At 54.2% G+C, this 13976-nt stretch overlaps 7 protein-coding genes across 7 annotated transcripts; 5 read left to right on the top strand and 2 right to left on the bottom strand.

Moving 5' to 3' along the window:
- The first annotated feature begins 281 nt into the window (after positions 1 to 281).
- Positions 282 to 1042, top strand: QBC33DRAFT_293827 (uncharacterized protein). The gene has a single exon (XM_060423364.1). It carries the CDS (start codon positions 527 to 529, stop codon positions 953 to 955), a length of 429 nt encoding a protein of 142 aa, XP_060278235.1. The 5' UTR covers positions 282 to 526; the 3' UTR covers positions 956 to 1042.
- An 892-nt stretch (positions 1043 to 1934) lies between these two features.
- Positions 1935 to 3137, bottom strand: QBC33DRAFT_602256 (plasma membrane iron permease; the record flags this gene model as incomplete). The annotated part of the gene is made up of 1 exon (XM_060432146.1): positions 1935 to 3137. The coding sequence occupies exon 1, from the start codon at positions 3057 to 3059 to the stop codon at positions 1935 to 1937; it is 1125 nt and encodes a 374-aa protein (XP_060278234.1). The 5' UTR covers positions 3060 to 3137.
- Positions 3138 to 3616: 479 nt separating this feature from the next.
- Positions 3617 to 6020, top strand: QBC33DRAFT_614571 (iron transport multicopper oxidase FET3; the record flags this gene model as incomplete). The annotated part of the gene is made up of 3 exons (XM_060432597.1): positions 3617 to 5270; positions 5304 to 5712; positions 5992 to 6020. The coding sequence occupies exons 1-3, from the start codon at positions 3897 to 3899 to the stop codon at positions 6018 to 6020; spliced, it is 1812 nt and encodes a 603-aa protein (XP_060278233.1). The 5' UTR covers positions 3617 to 3896.
- Positions 6021 to 6359: 339 nt separating this feature from the next.
- On the top strand, positions 6360 to 6777 carry QBC33DRAFT_552923 (uncharacterized protein). The gene has a single exon (XM_060429347.1). It carries the CDS (start codon positions 6536 to 6538, stop codon positions 6728 to 6730), a length of 195 nt encoding a protein of 64 aa, XP_060278232.1. The 5' UTR covers positions 6360 to 6535; the 3' UTR covers positions 6731 to 6777.
- On the top strand, positions 6756 to 8516 carry QBC33DRAFT_293810 (fungal-specific transcription factor domain-containing protein). Its single transcript, XM_060423363.1, has 4 exons — positions 6756 to 6777; positions 6869 to 7320; positions 7404 to 7658; positions 7743 to 8516. The coding sequence occupies exons 2-4, from the start codon at positions 7006 to 7008 to the stop codon at positions 8319 to 8321; spliced, it is 1149 nt and encodes a 382-aa protein (XP_060278231.1). The 5' UTR covers positions 6756 to 6777; positions 6869 to 7005; the 3' UTR covers positions 8322 to 8516.
- A 72-nt stretch (positions 8517 to 8588) lies between these two features.
- Positions 8589 to 10373, bottom strand: QBC33DRAFT_501940 (MFS general substrate transporter; the record flags this gene model as incomplete). The annotated part of the gene is made up of 1 exon (XM_060425709.1): positions 8589 to 10373. One exon carries the CDS (start codon positions 10371 to 10373, stop codon positions 8712 to 8714), a length of 1662 nt encoding a protein of 553 aa, XP_060278230.1. The 3' UTR covers positions 8589 to 8711.
- Positions 10374 to 11212: 839 nt separating this feature from the next.
- Positions 11213 to 12886, top strand: QBC33DRAFT_623972 (uncharacterized protein; the record flags this gene model as incomplete). The annotated part of the gene is made up of 6 exons (XM_060432922.1): positions 11213 to 11558; positions 11625 to 11759; positions 11855 to 11973; positions 12077 to 12205; positions 12294 to 12408; positions 12505 to 12886. The coding sequence occupies 6 exons, from the start codon at positions 11213 to 11215 to the stop codon at positions 12750 to 12752; spliced, it is 1092 nt and encodes a 363-aa protein (XP_060278229.1). The 3' UTR covers positions 12753 to 12886.
- Positions 12887 to 13976: the final 1090 nt, after the last annotated feature.

The raw sequence follows: 13976 nt of genomic DNA, 5'->3' as shown, positions 1-13976 counted from the left end.
AGTATAGTACAAATGGCGTTCTGCAATGACTTCCATGTCTCCGCTTTTCGGGATCGGCCGCCCTTTAGGTGCCTTCGGTTCTACCAAATATCCCCACAACTGCGGTGTCAGGGCCGTTCCTTGGCGATATGGGATTGTTTAATACTTAGCGATTGATTGATGATATACAGGTGCTCCAATCTGGAGAAGTCCGGAAGTTGTCTCGTCCAACTGTTGCAGTTTCTGCCACTCTCTCCCCGTTAAAAGAGTGCCCCCAACAGCGCTGTTTTTGGGCGACGTCCAGCTGATGGACACTGAAAAGGGGTGAAAAGTCGTGGCACGTTGCGCAATAACGTGGAGAAGGACGAAGCCTGCATATGCATCAGCGCCACCGAGTTTTAATTGCCCTGACAAACGTATCGGATCTGTTTCCTCCCGTGCGCGCCGCGGGGTAGTTAACCAACACCTAAAGCGCCATCTTCCATAGGTACTGCTTGACAGCCTTCCCCCGCCCTGTTGCGCCATAATCCTTCAACGATCTTGGAAAATGGCAACCAATGTCTTAGGAGACGATCATCAGCCCTCGATGGATGCCTGGTCTCAGCTCAACGAGTCCTGGACGACTAAGGTCCCACCAAAATGGAACAGCTATTTCTGCAAGACGGTTTATGTGATTGCGGGAAAAGGCTCGACGCAGATAGCGTTCCCGATGCGAAAGATCGTTCTCGAACAATCACCGGTCATCAAAACCTCGTTCTGGCATCCATACACACTCCCTCCCGACATCATTAAGCGTGGTGAGAACATGTACTTTGAATCTTACAGCCCCGACGTCGTCAAGGGAATCTTTTTCTGTCTTCTGAGCCGAGACGAAGGCATTTCGGACCTGCTTCCGCGCGGTCCGTTGTTCTGGCGAGAAATCTCCGACCCCACATATTTTGTGAGATTCTACTTTCTGGCCGCGTCTCTAGGATAAGTTTTCTCTACATATGACGAATTCTATCTCATCGTCTTAAATTCTAGGATGGATTGGGCATGTGAATCAGCCCTTCGAGCCCTTGAAGCCCTTTGTCTGGGAGATCTTGATCACCGCTCGTTCTGGGATCTTCTCAAATTGAGTGAGACCGAGCAGCTTCTCGAGGATACCAACTTCAGAGGCTGACCGGTCCCGGCTCATCGTTCCCGCTGCGGTGCAAGACGGCCGAAGATACGACCCGTGTTGTCGAGCTGCTGTTGCAAATTACAACTTTCATGGCCCAGGATCTTGCAGCTAAGGAAGAGAAGGAGAAAATGCTGCGCACAATCTTGGACCGCAAAGGGAAGACGGAACTGCCTGCTATGTCGACCTCTATGGAGTATAATATGTAGTTCCAATGTTCTCGCTCACATAGTGTCAAGAGCATGGAAAATACAGCGGATACAAGTAGATGATTGGCAATAGCCTGGGGAAGGGGGTGGTTGCATGTCTAGCGATGGCTTTACTATTGTCTTCCTCTCGGTTGCAAACAATCTAATACGACGAGAAAGGCACTGTTCAAAGTCTCTTTTTTTAACAAAACCTGAATGTGGCTGAGGACGAGCTGCCTGATAGCGAGGAAGATGAGGAGGGGAAGAAAAAGGGGGAGCCAGTGCCTTTAGCCGTGAACGACCGGATATGCCGTTAGCGACGTGGTGACATCCGCACAGAAAGGGCCTCTGAAGGGGTAGATGGGTGAGAGAGGGAGAAAGATAGAGTGTAAAGCCAGCTATATTAATGAATTAATCACAGGGCATAACTGTACTAGAGGCTACCAAAGAGCTTGACGCCGCGAGAAGTGCTTTTAGAGGTTTGCTAGGTGCAGGTAAATAGATCTTATGGAGAGTAAGATAACCATCTCTTATTGTTCCAACCGCAGCTCAGCTCAAGTATCCACGGGTCGAGCACAACAGGACCTTTCCAGTCCCGTGTGGCCAGCTCAACCCTCATCAGCATGCAAAATTCCAGTGTTGACGACTTCGGTCCGAGCCTGGTCCACAGCTGCATCCGCATCCACCGGCTTCCCACTGTCGAGCTTTCGCTGCGCATATCTCCGCAGCCCGGGGACCTTGACCATAATCGACAGGGCCCGCTCCTTGCCCGGCAGCGAGCCAGTGCGCTCCTCGTAGAGCATGCAGGCGATGGTCAGCATCAGGGCAATCCAATAGACGTTGTACGCGATGACAGATCCGTAGGTGGCCGAGTTCTGCCACCCAAGGATCGCGTTGAAGACATCCCAACCGTTGTCCGTTTCCGGATTGCAGCAGTTGACGTGCCAGACGGACTGGTCGATGTCGTATGAGCCCGGGCCGTCGCCCAACTCGGCCACGTCGCTTCCGACCCTGCGGGCGAAAACGTGGTACTGCAGGCTCCAGACGGCCTTGGAGAACATGCCGGCGGCGATGAGGTAGAGGACGCTGGTGGAGGCGATCAGGAAGATCTGGATCGACATCAGGTTGCCGCCCCGGTACATCAAGAAGCCGATAAGCAGGGCGGCGATGATGCCGCAGACGACGGGCAGCGGGAAGGACGTGGCGGGCAGGCTGAGGGACACGCCGCCGACGAACACGACGGCCTCGACACCTTCGCGCAAGGTGGTGATGAACGGGAGGATGAACATGACGTGCCTCCGAGACCAGTCGCCGAGCCAGGTGGAGACATGGCGCGTCTTGGACTTCTCGGCCAGGGCCTGGGCGATCTTAAGTCTCCACTTCTCCTTCATCTTGTTGATGCGTAGAAGCGCGAGGCCCATGATGGAGATGATGATGGTGGCGATCAGGTAGAAGATGCCCTCCCAGAGGTCCTCGGACTGGGCCCAGACGTCCTTGCCCAGGCCGTAGAAGACGCCAATGAAAGCGCCGCCGATAATGAGGCAGACGACCACGCCTGCTGCCGCGCCGAGCCAGACTTGCCGCACCAGCCGCTTGTATACTGCCGTGTCCTGGCCGCCATCGCCGAGGCACTGCTTCAGGAAGGAGAAGAGCACCGAGATGATGATGGTGGCTTCTAGGCACTCGCGGAATACGATGAAAAAAATCTGAACGGCAAAAACGTCCTTCGCCATGGTGGAGGATGGTCGGAGTGCGTGGCCGGTGATGGCAATGAGGAGATAGACGGAGAAGTGTTTTGCGGTGGAAAATAGGAGGAGGACGACGAGGAAAACGACGAGGAGGGACTGGAGCTGCGGGGGAAATCAATCAATTTGTGAGTGTGTCTGCCTTGCGGCGTCATTGGAACATGGGAAAAAGGCTTTGCTAATGAAGTAATTCTTAGCGAGGGGATACATCTGTACCTTTGAGAAAAGCTCTGGACCGGTTACGGAGATTTGGGGCTGTCTTTCTTGCGACCCTTCCATCCACTAAATTAGCGCGGGGTCTGGAGCCAACAAGAAGCAATACCCGAGGCCACATGAGGTGCCGTTAAGCCGAGCGAGCATAAATTTTCGTGGCATCTCATCGATGTGGTGGATTATCTTTGGTCATCTTATCTGATCCGTCCCATCTAGCGCCAAGCTAATGCCAAGCTAGGGCTAAGCTAGTGCCAAGCCGGCACTCCTGCTGCCAAGAAAGGTTATCTGATCGAACCATCCCCCACCCGAGAAAAATTGACGCACCAGCTTAGCGAGACCGCGACCGGCCCAGCTCGCCAATTGGTGTGGCAGCACGGGTGATAAGATTGTCCACGGTCTGGCTGGCTTCTACGAGTGTGTCTGGTCTGGCTCCCCTCAATCCTCTTCTGTCTGAGTCTTGCATTCTGTCAACTTCCAAATCCTGCAACTCCAAAGTCCATCGTTGGCAAGACCATGCAGTCGGGACATACATGACATATCTGTGCATATATCTACACTATAATTAGTGGAGCCACAATCATCCATTCCCATTCCCCAGGCTTGGCAGAAGCAATGCCGCGACTAGCTTGGGCGATCGCCTTGCTTGGCGCAGCGACAACAGCCTTGGCAAAGACTGTCACCTACAACTTCAATGTGTCGTGGGTCACTGCGAATCCCGATGGGCTCTTCGAGAGAAAGGTGGTGGGCATCAACGGCCAGTGGCCGCTACCCGTCATTGAGGTCGACAAGGGAGATCGGCTCGTGGTGAACATGTACAACGGCCTCGGCGACAAGGACGCCTCGATCCACTTCCACGGCATGTTCCAGAACGGGACTAACGAGATGGACGGCGCCAACATGGTCACCCAGTGCCCGATTCCTCCCGGCTCGAGCTTCACCTACGACTTCACCGTCAACCAGAACGGCACCTACTGGTACCACTGCCACACGGACTACTGCTATCCCGACGGCTACCGGCAGGCCCTGATCGTCCACGACAGCCACGCGCCGTTTGAGTTCGACGACGAGTTCACCATTACCCTCTCCGACTGGTACCACGACATGCTCGAAGACCTGTCGCACGGGTTTATGTCGGTCTACAACCCCACCGGCGCCGAGCCCATCCCGGACTCGTTCCTCTTCAACGACACCCTAAACACCAAAATCCCCGTGCAGCCCAACTCGACCTACCTGCTGCGCTTGATCAACCACGGCGCCTTTGTCGCCCAGTATTTCTACATCGAGGGCCACACCTTCGAGATTGTCGAAGTCGACGGCGTATACACGGAGCCGGCTGAGGCTGAGATCCTCTACATCGCGATTGCCCAGCGCTACTCGGTGCTCCTGAAAACAAAGAACACGACCGACGCCAACTTTGCCATCGTCACCGTTGCCGACACGCAACTCCTCGACACCATCACGCCAAACCTGCAGCTTAATAACACCAACTGGCTCGAATATGACAGCCATGCCGACTACCCGCAGGCGTCGATCAACGTCTCGCAGGCCTCAGACCTAAACCCGTTCGACGACATCACCCTCGTTCCGTACGACCGCATGCCTCTCCTCCCCGAGCCGGACTACCGAATCAACGTGACGGTATACATGAACAACCTGATCACGGGCTACAACTACGCCTTCCTCAACGACATCACCTACACGCCCCCCAAAGTCCCCTCGGTGTACACCGCCCTATCCTCGGGCAACCTGTCCGCCAACCCCGCCATCTATGGCGAGTACACGCAGCCCATGGTCCTACGTCACAACGACGTGGTCGAGGTGATTCTCAACAACGGCGACAGTGGCTCGCACCCGTTCCACCTTCACGGCCACAACTTCCAGCTCATCACCCGCGCTCCGCCCTACGGCCCCCACTTCTACGATTACCTGAACGGCGACCCCGTGGGGTACGACCCGAATAACCACACGGCATTCCCAGCGATCCCTGTGCGACGCGACACGGCCGTGCTACCTCCGCAGGGGTACTACGTGATCCGCTTCGTGGCCGACAACCCGGGCGTGTGGCTGTTCCACTGCCACATCGACTGGCACATGTCGTCGGGGCTGGCCATGATAATGGTCGAGGCCCCGGAGCTGATGCCGGAGCGGATGAGCATCCCCGAGGACCATTATGATGCGTGCCGCAAGGCCGGGGTGGCCTACGAGGGTAACGCGGCGGGCAACGCGGAGGATTTTCTTGACTTGTCGCGGCAGAACGTGCAGCCGGGTTTCATACCGGGGGGATTCACGGCACGCGGGATCGTGGCACTGGTGTTCTCGGTCGTGTCAGCTGTTCTTGGGATCGTGAGCATCGTCGTGTATGGACTGGCGGATATCAACCCCAAGCACAAGCACCACGCGGCGGCACCGGCTGTCTCGGAACCTGGTGGTGGGTCGGCGGATCATGCGTATGAGGTTGTTGGTCAGACGGTAAACAGTGAGAAAAAGGATTGACACGGGACACGGTGAATCTTGGTGGGGGATTTTATCTTGCCAATCTTCCACGCCCTCTTGTGGCTTTTAATTAGCTCTTTGTTCTGTAATAGCGTCTACGTGCTGAGGGAAATAATTCATGGACTTTTTATGTCTTCGGATTAGTACTGCATATTATTATCGCCCCAGGTCCGAGTGCAGACGTCTGGATTCATCTCATCTCACCGTATCACAGCACCTACAAACTTTGTAATACGGGGGTGAGGTTTCAAGCGTTTGGATATCTCACATTCCACGTCAATCAACTCCTTGCAGTTCGGAAGGGGGATGGGCTTCTTAATGACGGTAGTATCGGACGCCCGGTATGCCGCACTAGAGACACCGTATCTTCGACTATACCTCCGTGCATGCAAGTTTATCTTTCAAGTCAGTACAGTAAGTTAGAGCGGTGTTAATTACACAGTACCCCTCGCTTCCATAGGTAGGCGGTACCTAGCCCTCAAGACGGGCAGAAAGTAATTCCAGCGCCGAGTCCCAGCAACTTTCGGCGATTAATCAGCAGAGATGATGACACTGTTAGAGGCGGGGGATACCGCAGCCCACCAATTTTTCACTCACACACACACACCTTCCTAGGTTCATTTTCGCCTATGTGTGGATGCGACATTGTTCTGGTTGCATTGGGATCCAATGCGATCCAAACCCGTCGACCTCCCAGCCGCAGCAGCCGGCCAGAAACAAAAGCGATGTTGGAACTGTCGTAGTAAGACGATTCCCAGATGAGGCCTAGCCTGCCAGTACCCCCCCGTCAACTGATCCTTGATTCCATCACAGCCCATAAGATTGCGTGTGATAAGACACTGCCATCCTGCCGGAACTGCAAGGAAAAGGGGCAGACATGCTTGGGTTATGGATTGAAGCTGTCATGGCCACGGGCGTCACTACACGATCCCTGTTCAGTCGGGGGGGCTTGATTTCATCAATACCTCAGCTGGAGATGTTGAGGCATCCCAGGGACAGGGTATGTAGCATCACTCGGGAGACCGGATCGTCTTAGTACACCATATGTCCGAGATGTTCCGTGAATCTAATAAAATAACCATCCATTCCAGATTTAGGGAACCGCGGTCAACATCATGTTTTTGGGCTCTCACAGCAGCCCCATAACAGCGTGGCGAGGTTGGATCCGCTGCTCGCAACGAATCGTATGTAGTAATTCAGTATCTCTCTTTCCGTCGTTGATCTGGTAATGCTCTGTCTGCTCACACAATGCAAATACCCACAAGACTACAGCCCAGTCGCACGGCTGGTCTCTTCGAAATCTTACGACGCCGACGATCTTTTTGGCCTTCTCGTAAGGCTGTCTCTTAGCGATGATGAGCTGCCCTCTCTGGCAACACGACATGCCATCAGTGCGTTGTCGTATCAGCATCTGCGCATGGAAGAAACGGCAGTCATGCATCAGACCTGCGCAATTCGTGCTCTCCAAGCGTCCATCGAGAACCTCGACCCATCGCGAGCCATGCAGACGATGGCGGCGAGCATGTTGCTTAGTATTTTCGAGGTCAGGCAGACTGCCCAGTTGCTGTTTGACTTTGGGTGGCGTGTGGTTTGTGCCTGGCTTACCGAATTTTATGAATATTACAGACACTGAACTTCGAGACGTCGGCTCTCAGTTGGTCCATCTTCTTCTGCGGCACCAAGAGGATTGCGAGTCTTGTAACTCAAAAGAACGACATTTACTTCGGCGATGAAGCACTAATCATGGACTGGATCTTCTACAACGACACCATGTACAAGTTCAGCATCCGACACTGGAGGGATAAGAATGAGGACCAGATTGAGCTAGCGGCGCAGGAAAAAGTTATATCCAAGGCTGTGTTTTCGCCCGAAAGGCAAATTGCAAGTGACCCGTGCCTGTCCTCTCTATCACAGCCACAATTGATATTTTTTACGCTAATATGCTAACGAGGGGGATGCACGCAGATAGTGCCAATCCTAGGCTGTTCTCTCGAATTGTTAGATCTTGTCTGCCAAGTTATCGACAGCGTACTCGATCGCGGCGATCCCCACTACCACTCCCAGGTGCATCTAAAAACGACCAGATCCCTCGAGATCCGTCTGCAAGATCTGGAGCAGCGGCACAGCGGGGTCTCGGACGTTGATCCCGAGGAAGTAGTCCGCCAAACCAACATCGCAGAGCTCTTCCGTCTGGCGACACTGACGTACCTCTACCGGTTGGCCAGAGGTGAACCCAGAGACTCCGCAGCCGCCGACGGAGTAATCAACCGGGCGTTCGCCGTCCTGGGCCGGCTTGAATACTGCGAGCGGCCTTGGCCCCTCTTTATCATTGCTCTTGAAGCGCGCACGGAAGAGCAGCGCACGGCGGTTCTGGCGGTTCTGAAAGGGTCTTTGGTACGACAACCGCTGGGCACAACGGCTCTAGCAAACCGCATGATTCATGACGCGTGGATACAACAGGATCTTCACGAGGCTGAGATGGACAGTTTGACATTGTATGGTCTCATTATCAGCCGAAACCGGGTGCCGCCATGCTTCACATAAGCAAATGGATTGTTTTCTAGCAAAGAGTGATAGTATTTGTGGTTGTGGAACGATATTTGGCAAAAGATGAAACGAGGGCAAATATCTATATTAATTATCCCGGCCGTGAATGCTATGTAATGTAGTGTCCCAAGACTCCTGGACCTCCAACCTTTCTATGCAGCGACTAGATACTCAATAATTAAGATCTAACAGAGGATTTAACAGAGGACTGGGTAAAGAAAAGAAAAGGAAAGAAAAGGAAAGGAAAGGAAAGAAAAGGAAAGAAAAGGAAAGGAAAGGAAAGGAAAGGAAAGGAAAAGCCAAACAGCTCCCAATTTTTTGTGTACACCACACTGTAAGGATGAAACGGTCATCATCAATCAAATGTGACACAACCCCATTGAAAACCTATGCGCCGACCTGGAGGACTTCGCCAAAGAGTTTCTCACGCTTCATCAAGAGGCCAGCGATGGTCAAGACGCCGCCACCGACGCAGACCAGGATAAAGGACCTCTGCATGGCCTGGGTGATGGCCAGGACGGCTTGGTCCCTGAGGTCTCCGCTCAGCTCCTCGAAGAGGTGGCTCTGGGCGCCGGCAACGGCACTCCGGATATCCGCATCGGTGTAGTGGCCGGTGCCACCCAGAACCTTGGTGAGGTTCCCGATAGCGGCAGACTGGAAGACCTGGCCTGCAATGACGAGGGCAATGACACTTCCGCCGATTTGGGCCACGTTCTGGAGGGACAGGGCATCGCCCATGTGCTTTGGGGCCTTGAGGGTCGCAACGGCGTAGCTAATCTGCAGGGTGAGACCGGACCCGACAGCGGTAATGCAGGTGAAGCCGTAGATGTAGCTTGCAGGTGTGGCAGGATCGAGGTAGGCTGTGAGCAGAGCGCTACCGAGAGTCATGAAGATACCGGACACGACGTAGATGGGCATGTAGTATTTGACTTTGGAGAGCAGGTGGCCGGCACTGAGGTTGAAAACGACGGTGACGACGACGAATGGCAGTAGGCGGACGGCAGCCTGGAGAGCAGAGTCGCTGTGGACGAATTGAAAGTAGATGGGGATGAAGTAGACAATAACGAAGAGAGACGTAATATTGGCAGCGGTTCCGATGTAGAGGAGTATTTGCGATCTGGATCGGAGAAGGTGGACTGGGAATGATCGACTGTCGGGAGTTGTGAAGATGCACCAAGTCTGCTGAATGCCGAAAGCTACCAGAGTGATGACGAAGGCGACAATAGTACCAATGGTGCGGCCGTCGCTCCAGGGCCACTGGCCACCGGCCATAGTGAAAGCCATGGTAAAGGAGACCCAAACGCCAGCACCCAGGAACAGGCCAACGACGTCGATCTTCTTAACACGGTCCATAACTGAGACGCCGGTAGTAACGGGATGGAAAGACGGCAGGGCAAAGAGATAGGCCGGAAAGAGTGCGGCCGCGATGATTAGGTTGATGTAGAAGGCCCATCGCCACGTGGCGCTAGAGGTGACAAAGGATCCCCCAATAACAGGACCAAGGACAGCGCCTATGCCCCAGCAGAAGCCAGTGCCGGTGATGTAGAGGCCTCGCTCCTCAGGGGTGGTCAGGCTAGAGAAGTAGTTCAGGCAGCCCATGAAGACACCGCTACCACCGGCACCGGCGAGGACGCGACCAACAATCAGAGCCCCCATGTTGGGAGCGGCACCGCAGAGGGCTGAGCCGACTTCAAATAGGCCAAGCGAGGCAATGTACATCCATTTCATATTGAAGGTCGTGTACATGACTCCATTAAGGAGAATGACGGAGACGGAGCCGAGAGGGAAGCCAGCACCAACCCAGGCAAGCTGTTCAACGTGGCCAAAGGCCTCGACGACGGAGCCCTGGACGTCGGCGGCGATGGTGGTGTCGAGACCGTAAATGAAGATGGAGATGTAGAGCGAGATGCACACAAGTGCCCACCGCAGGCCGGTGAGGGTGCGAGCCGCCGGGTGTAACGCCGCCTCGGGCTTGGTCTTGTCGGCGCTGCCCTTCTCGGAATCCGGGGCAGCTGTTGGGGAGGGAACGCGGCTGGTGGCGAGCTCCATGAAGGATTGTTGGGTAGTTGCATCCATTGGTTTCTCCCTTCTCTTTTTTGGGGGGGTTGAATATGGAAAACCGATGAGCTGGTGATGCAGCGTCACTGAACAGATATTAATTCAGCAAGGCCGGGTGAGGACGGTGAAGGCAGAAAACTCCTGTTGAGGAAAGTCCTGTTGAATTGAGGAAAGAGTAAGATATGGTGGTGGCTATCAGATGCAAATACGAGGATGGCAGGGTCAGAATCGAGTTGAGGAGAGTAGGATTTCATATTTATTGCTTTCTAGAGTCAAAGTTGATGTCAACGATTTATATCTTCCGCTGCCTTGTAAGGCTTTCCATCACAAGCACTGCAGGAGATAGGGATGGATCCAGCAATTATTCAGCAGTGCTTTTGTCACACCAATTCCAATCGGCAAGTTAGGTAGAAAGCGATTTGTGAATTGCTGCGAATCAGGGCAGGTTTTTGCGATGCAGCCCACCCCACCACGCAAATGATTGGCTTATTGCTTTCGTCGCTCCCGGCCTTGGCACGCTAGTCCAAATGCAGCTGTCGCAGCAATTAGTTCATCGCAAATAGCTGCTCTCAGTCCTCCGTCGTGACCAACCCGAGTGCAATGCCACCTTCATCACTGCCTGCCCCAGCTTGGCACCGTCGTCAATTTAGATCTGACTAATTTAGCAGGACTCTATCTCGACTTGCTTGGTAATGCAGCGGATGGAGTAGAAAGCACCACATTAGACCAGAATTTTATGTTAGTCTCCGAGGGAAACACCGAGGATTGATAAGACAGTGAGCCCGGATGGTTCAACATCGAGGAGTCAGTCCGAGAGCTTGCACCTCTCAATGGGTGTGGGTCCCGACCACTTCGGCGGGCAAGCGCATGTCGACTTCTGGTTCTTCGGCTTCAACATCGACGTTGGCGACGTCAGGTTGGGAAATCCGCCCATCTCCCTCGCCGACTTCTTCTTCTTCGAGCTCATCCGATCGACCGGTCAGCCCGGCGAGTTCCGCTCCACCGACACCATCTCCTCGTCTATGGAGAACCGCGCCATAGCGCTGCACAAGTGGACGGTGGAGCCGGACCTGGCCCTCGTGACCACCCCCGACGCCGTGCCGGGCCAGCCCTTCCTTCCCCTGCACCAGCCCCGGCAAGGAGTGAGATATCAACGCCTCCTTACTGATGATGCGCGTGGGCGTCGGCTTTGTGCTGACCGACGCCTCCTTTGTCACCGCCATTGACATTACCACCTCCCAGCCGCCCACAACCCCCACCACCCCATTGGTACCGTCGGCCCAACCACCGGCGCCGTCTACTCCATGCCTATGCATGCCCTCACAGGCGCGACATCCTCGCTCGATATCACCGTCGAGCACGACTGCACCCGGCCCGGTAGGTTTGGGTCTAGATGATATCAAGAAGAGTCCCGCACAAGCAGACCATAGCACTCACCCAGGCGACTGTCGCATAGCACGTATGCGTGCCAGTGCAGCTCGACGCCTTCATACTCAACCCGGCGGTTGTCGATGATGGACCTACTCTCATTGCCCCATCACGCAGCCCAACTAACTACGTCAGTTTGCGACTGTCGAACTCGGCCATTCAGGTTAGTTTCACGACACAGAAGAATGATAGCATAACCCTAACCTGCCTAACCTTGCCTTCCGGCAAGTCCCCAACAGATGGCTGCTTGCACGCATCCTCGGCAGCTACCAGCCGAAATCAGCCAAGATCGAACCTACTTCCTTGACCCCGACCTCGCCACCCCCGACAAGACCAATTTCATCGAATCCCACGCGTCCCGGCTCTTAGCCAAGGCCCTAATTACTTGTAGACCAGTACGCGCTATCCACCTCTACTCGGGCATCCTGCCCATCAAGTCGCTCTAATTAACTGCCGGCTTGGGCACTCGCGGCGCCGACGCAGAACATGACGGGGATCTTCGCCATGGGCCGGCTGATACTCACCAAGGACGTGCCAAATGTGTTTGATGCCGAGAAGCAGGCGGCGCCGACATCGTGGATGCGGGACCATGGGGGAGGTATGAAAGGACACGAAGAAACCTGATGTGCCGATTCCTGTGGCGGAGATTAAGGGGTACGTTAGCCATCTAATCTCTACTTGGTTTCAGGTACAGTACATGTAACTGGTCTGGACCTTGCTAACGATCGAACTCTCGTGGCACATAGGCAATGGAAGTGGCTCCAGCCGTACTCTCTGTTGACTCCCTCGCCGGCTAGTGCGGGCCCAGGCACCGTTGCCGCAATGACCAAGCCAACGGCGTACATGTCGTTCTCAGCCAGGCAGGAAGCTGAAGACAGATCCGGCCCCGTATATCTCTGTGGAAGGCTTCTTGCGGTTGGCGGCTCCACTGCTGGCGAATAGTCTGAGTGGGGATGGCCCTTGACGGGGGGAGCGAGATAACTGACATGTCTTTACCCCTATTTTCGTGGGTTCTCTTCGTTAGGTTGAAGGCACCGAGATAGTAGTAATAGCATGATTCCTGCGTCGAACAGTTCGATCAGACTTGCAACGGTTCTCGGAAGGTCTCGGCCTTTCCTATGGAGATTGGTATCCAATTAGGGGTGTCTGCATCAGTGCTTGTCCTGATTTCCCTAGGCCAATAGGAACTCTAATACCCGCCAACTGCATGTGGACGGATATCGCAGGCCGTCATCCAGGCAATTTATTTCAGTGCGGACGGTCCGTATATGCAGCGTTATGGCGCACATGGGTAGAGCTGCGCAATGGGCTGGAAGAAGAGAAGCATGGTTATCATGCAGTTGGAACTCAAACTAAACCCTGCAGGAAATCGTTCATATTCTACCATAAACCAACACTGCGTTCTCCACTCTTTCCCATCGTCTCGCTATCCAAGCCGCACAGTCGAGCACCTTGTGACACTTGAACGATACGGAAGCATGCAATGTTAGCACCGCATCTTCCCCGAACCGCTACTCATCCTCGTCTACCCTCCTCTCTATCAGCTCAATTGGTTGGCAATCCTCGCTCCGGACTCTTCTTACGCTCTAGATTCCCCACAGTGGCCGAGTTAGGAAGGTAGACCCAGCTTGCGAACCAACAGCCGCAGGAGCATCCGGTTAAAGCCTCCGACCCGGATATCGGTCTGGACGGTGCATAGTGTGTTTGCCTCACTGAATATTCAGGGGTTAGACAAAGTTCACACGTGTTTATTTTTATTGGTGGCCAATTTCAGCCTGCCTGTTGCCTTAATTTGCGCCGAGGTGCATTTCCGGGTATCATACATCCTCGCACCCCCTCTAAACGTCAAGCCTGACTTGACGGCAGCGGAACCAACGAACAGGATCGGCTCGCAGAGAATTACCAAGACACCTGCATTTGAACCAGTGTTTCGGCGACGTAAGGTAGGACAAGGAAGCGAGATGCTCGACACCTCCGCCGCTGGGTCCGAATTCCATGTCAACAAACTAGGTGTACAAGGGATGTTGAGCCAACTGTCATTGATCGACAGTGGATAGAAATTAAAGACTCAATTCCAGGTTTGAGGTGTAGTCACACGAGAGACATGATTGAAATGCGTTCTGAAGGATTCGGTGTCTCAAGGGGGGTTCAAGTTGGTGCCTCTTA

The sequence above is a fragment of the Phialemonium atrogriseum genome, assembly GCF_030411735.1.
Source record: "Phialemonium atrogriseum strain 8032-3 unplaced genomic scaffold QBC33scaffold_48, whole genome shotgun sequence".
NCBI classification, from domain to species: domain Eukaryota; kingdom Fungi; phylum Ascomycota; class Sordariomycetes; order Cephalothecales; family Cephalothecaceae; genus Phialemonium; species Phialemonium atrogriseum.
The sequence above is the reverse complement of the archived record's forward strand: the minus strand, read 5'-3'. Positions and strand labels throughout refer to the sequence as shown.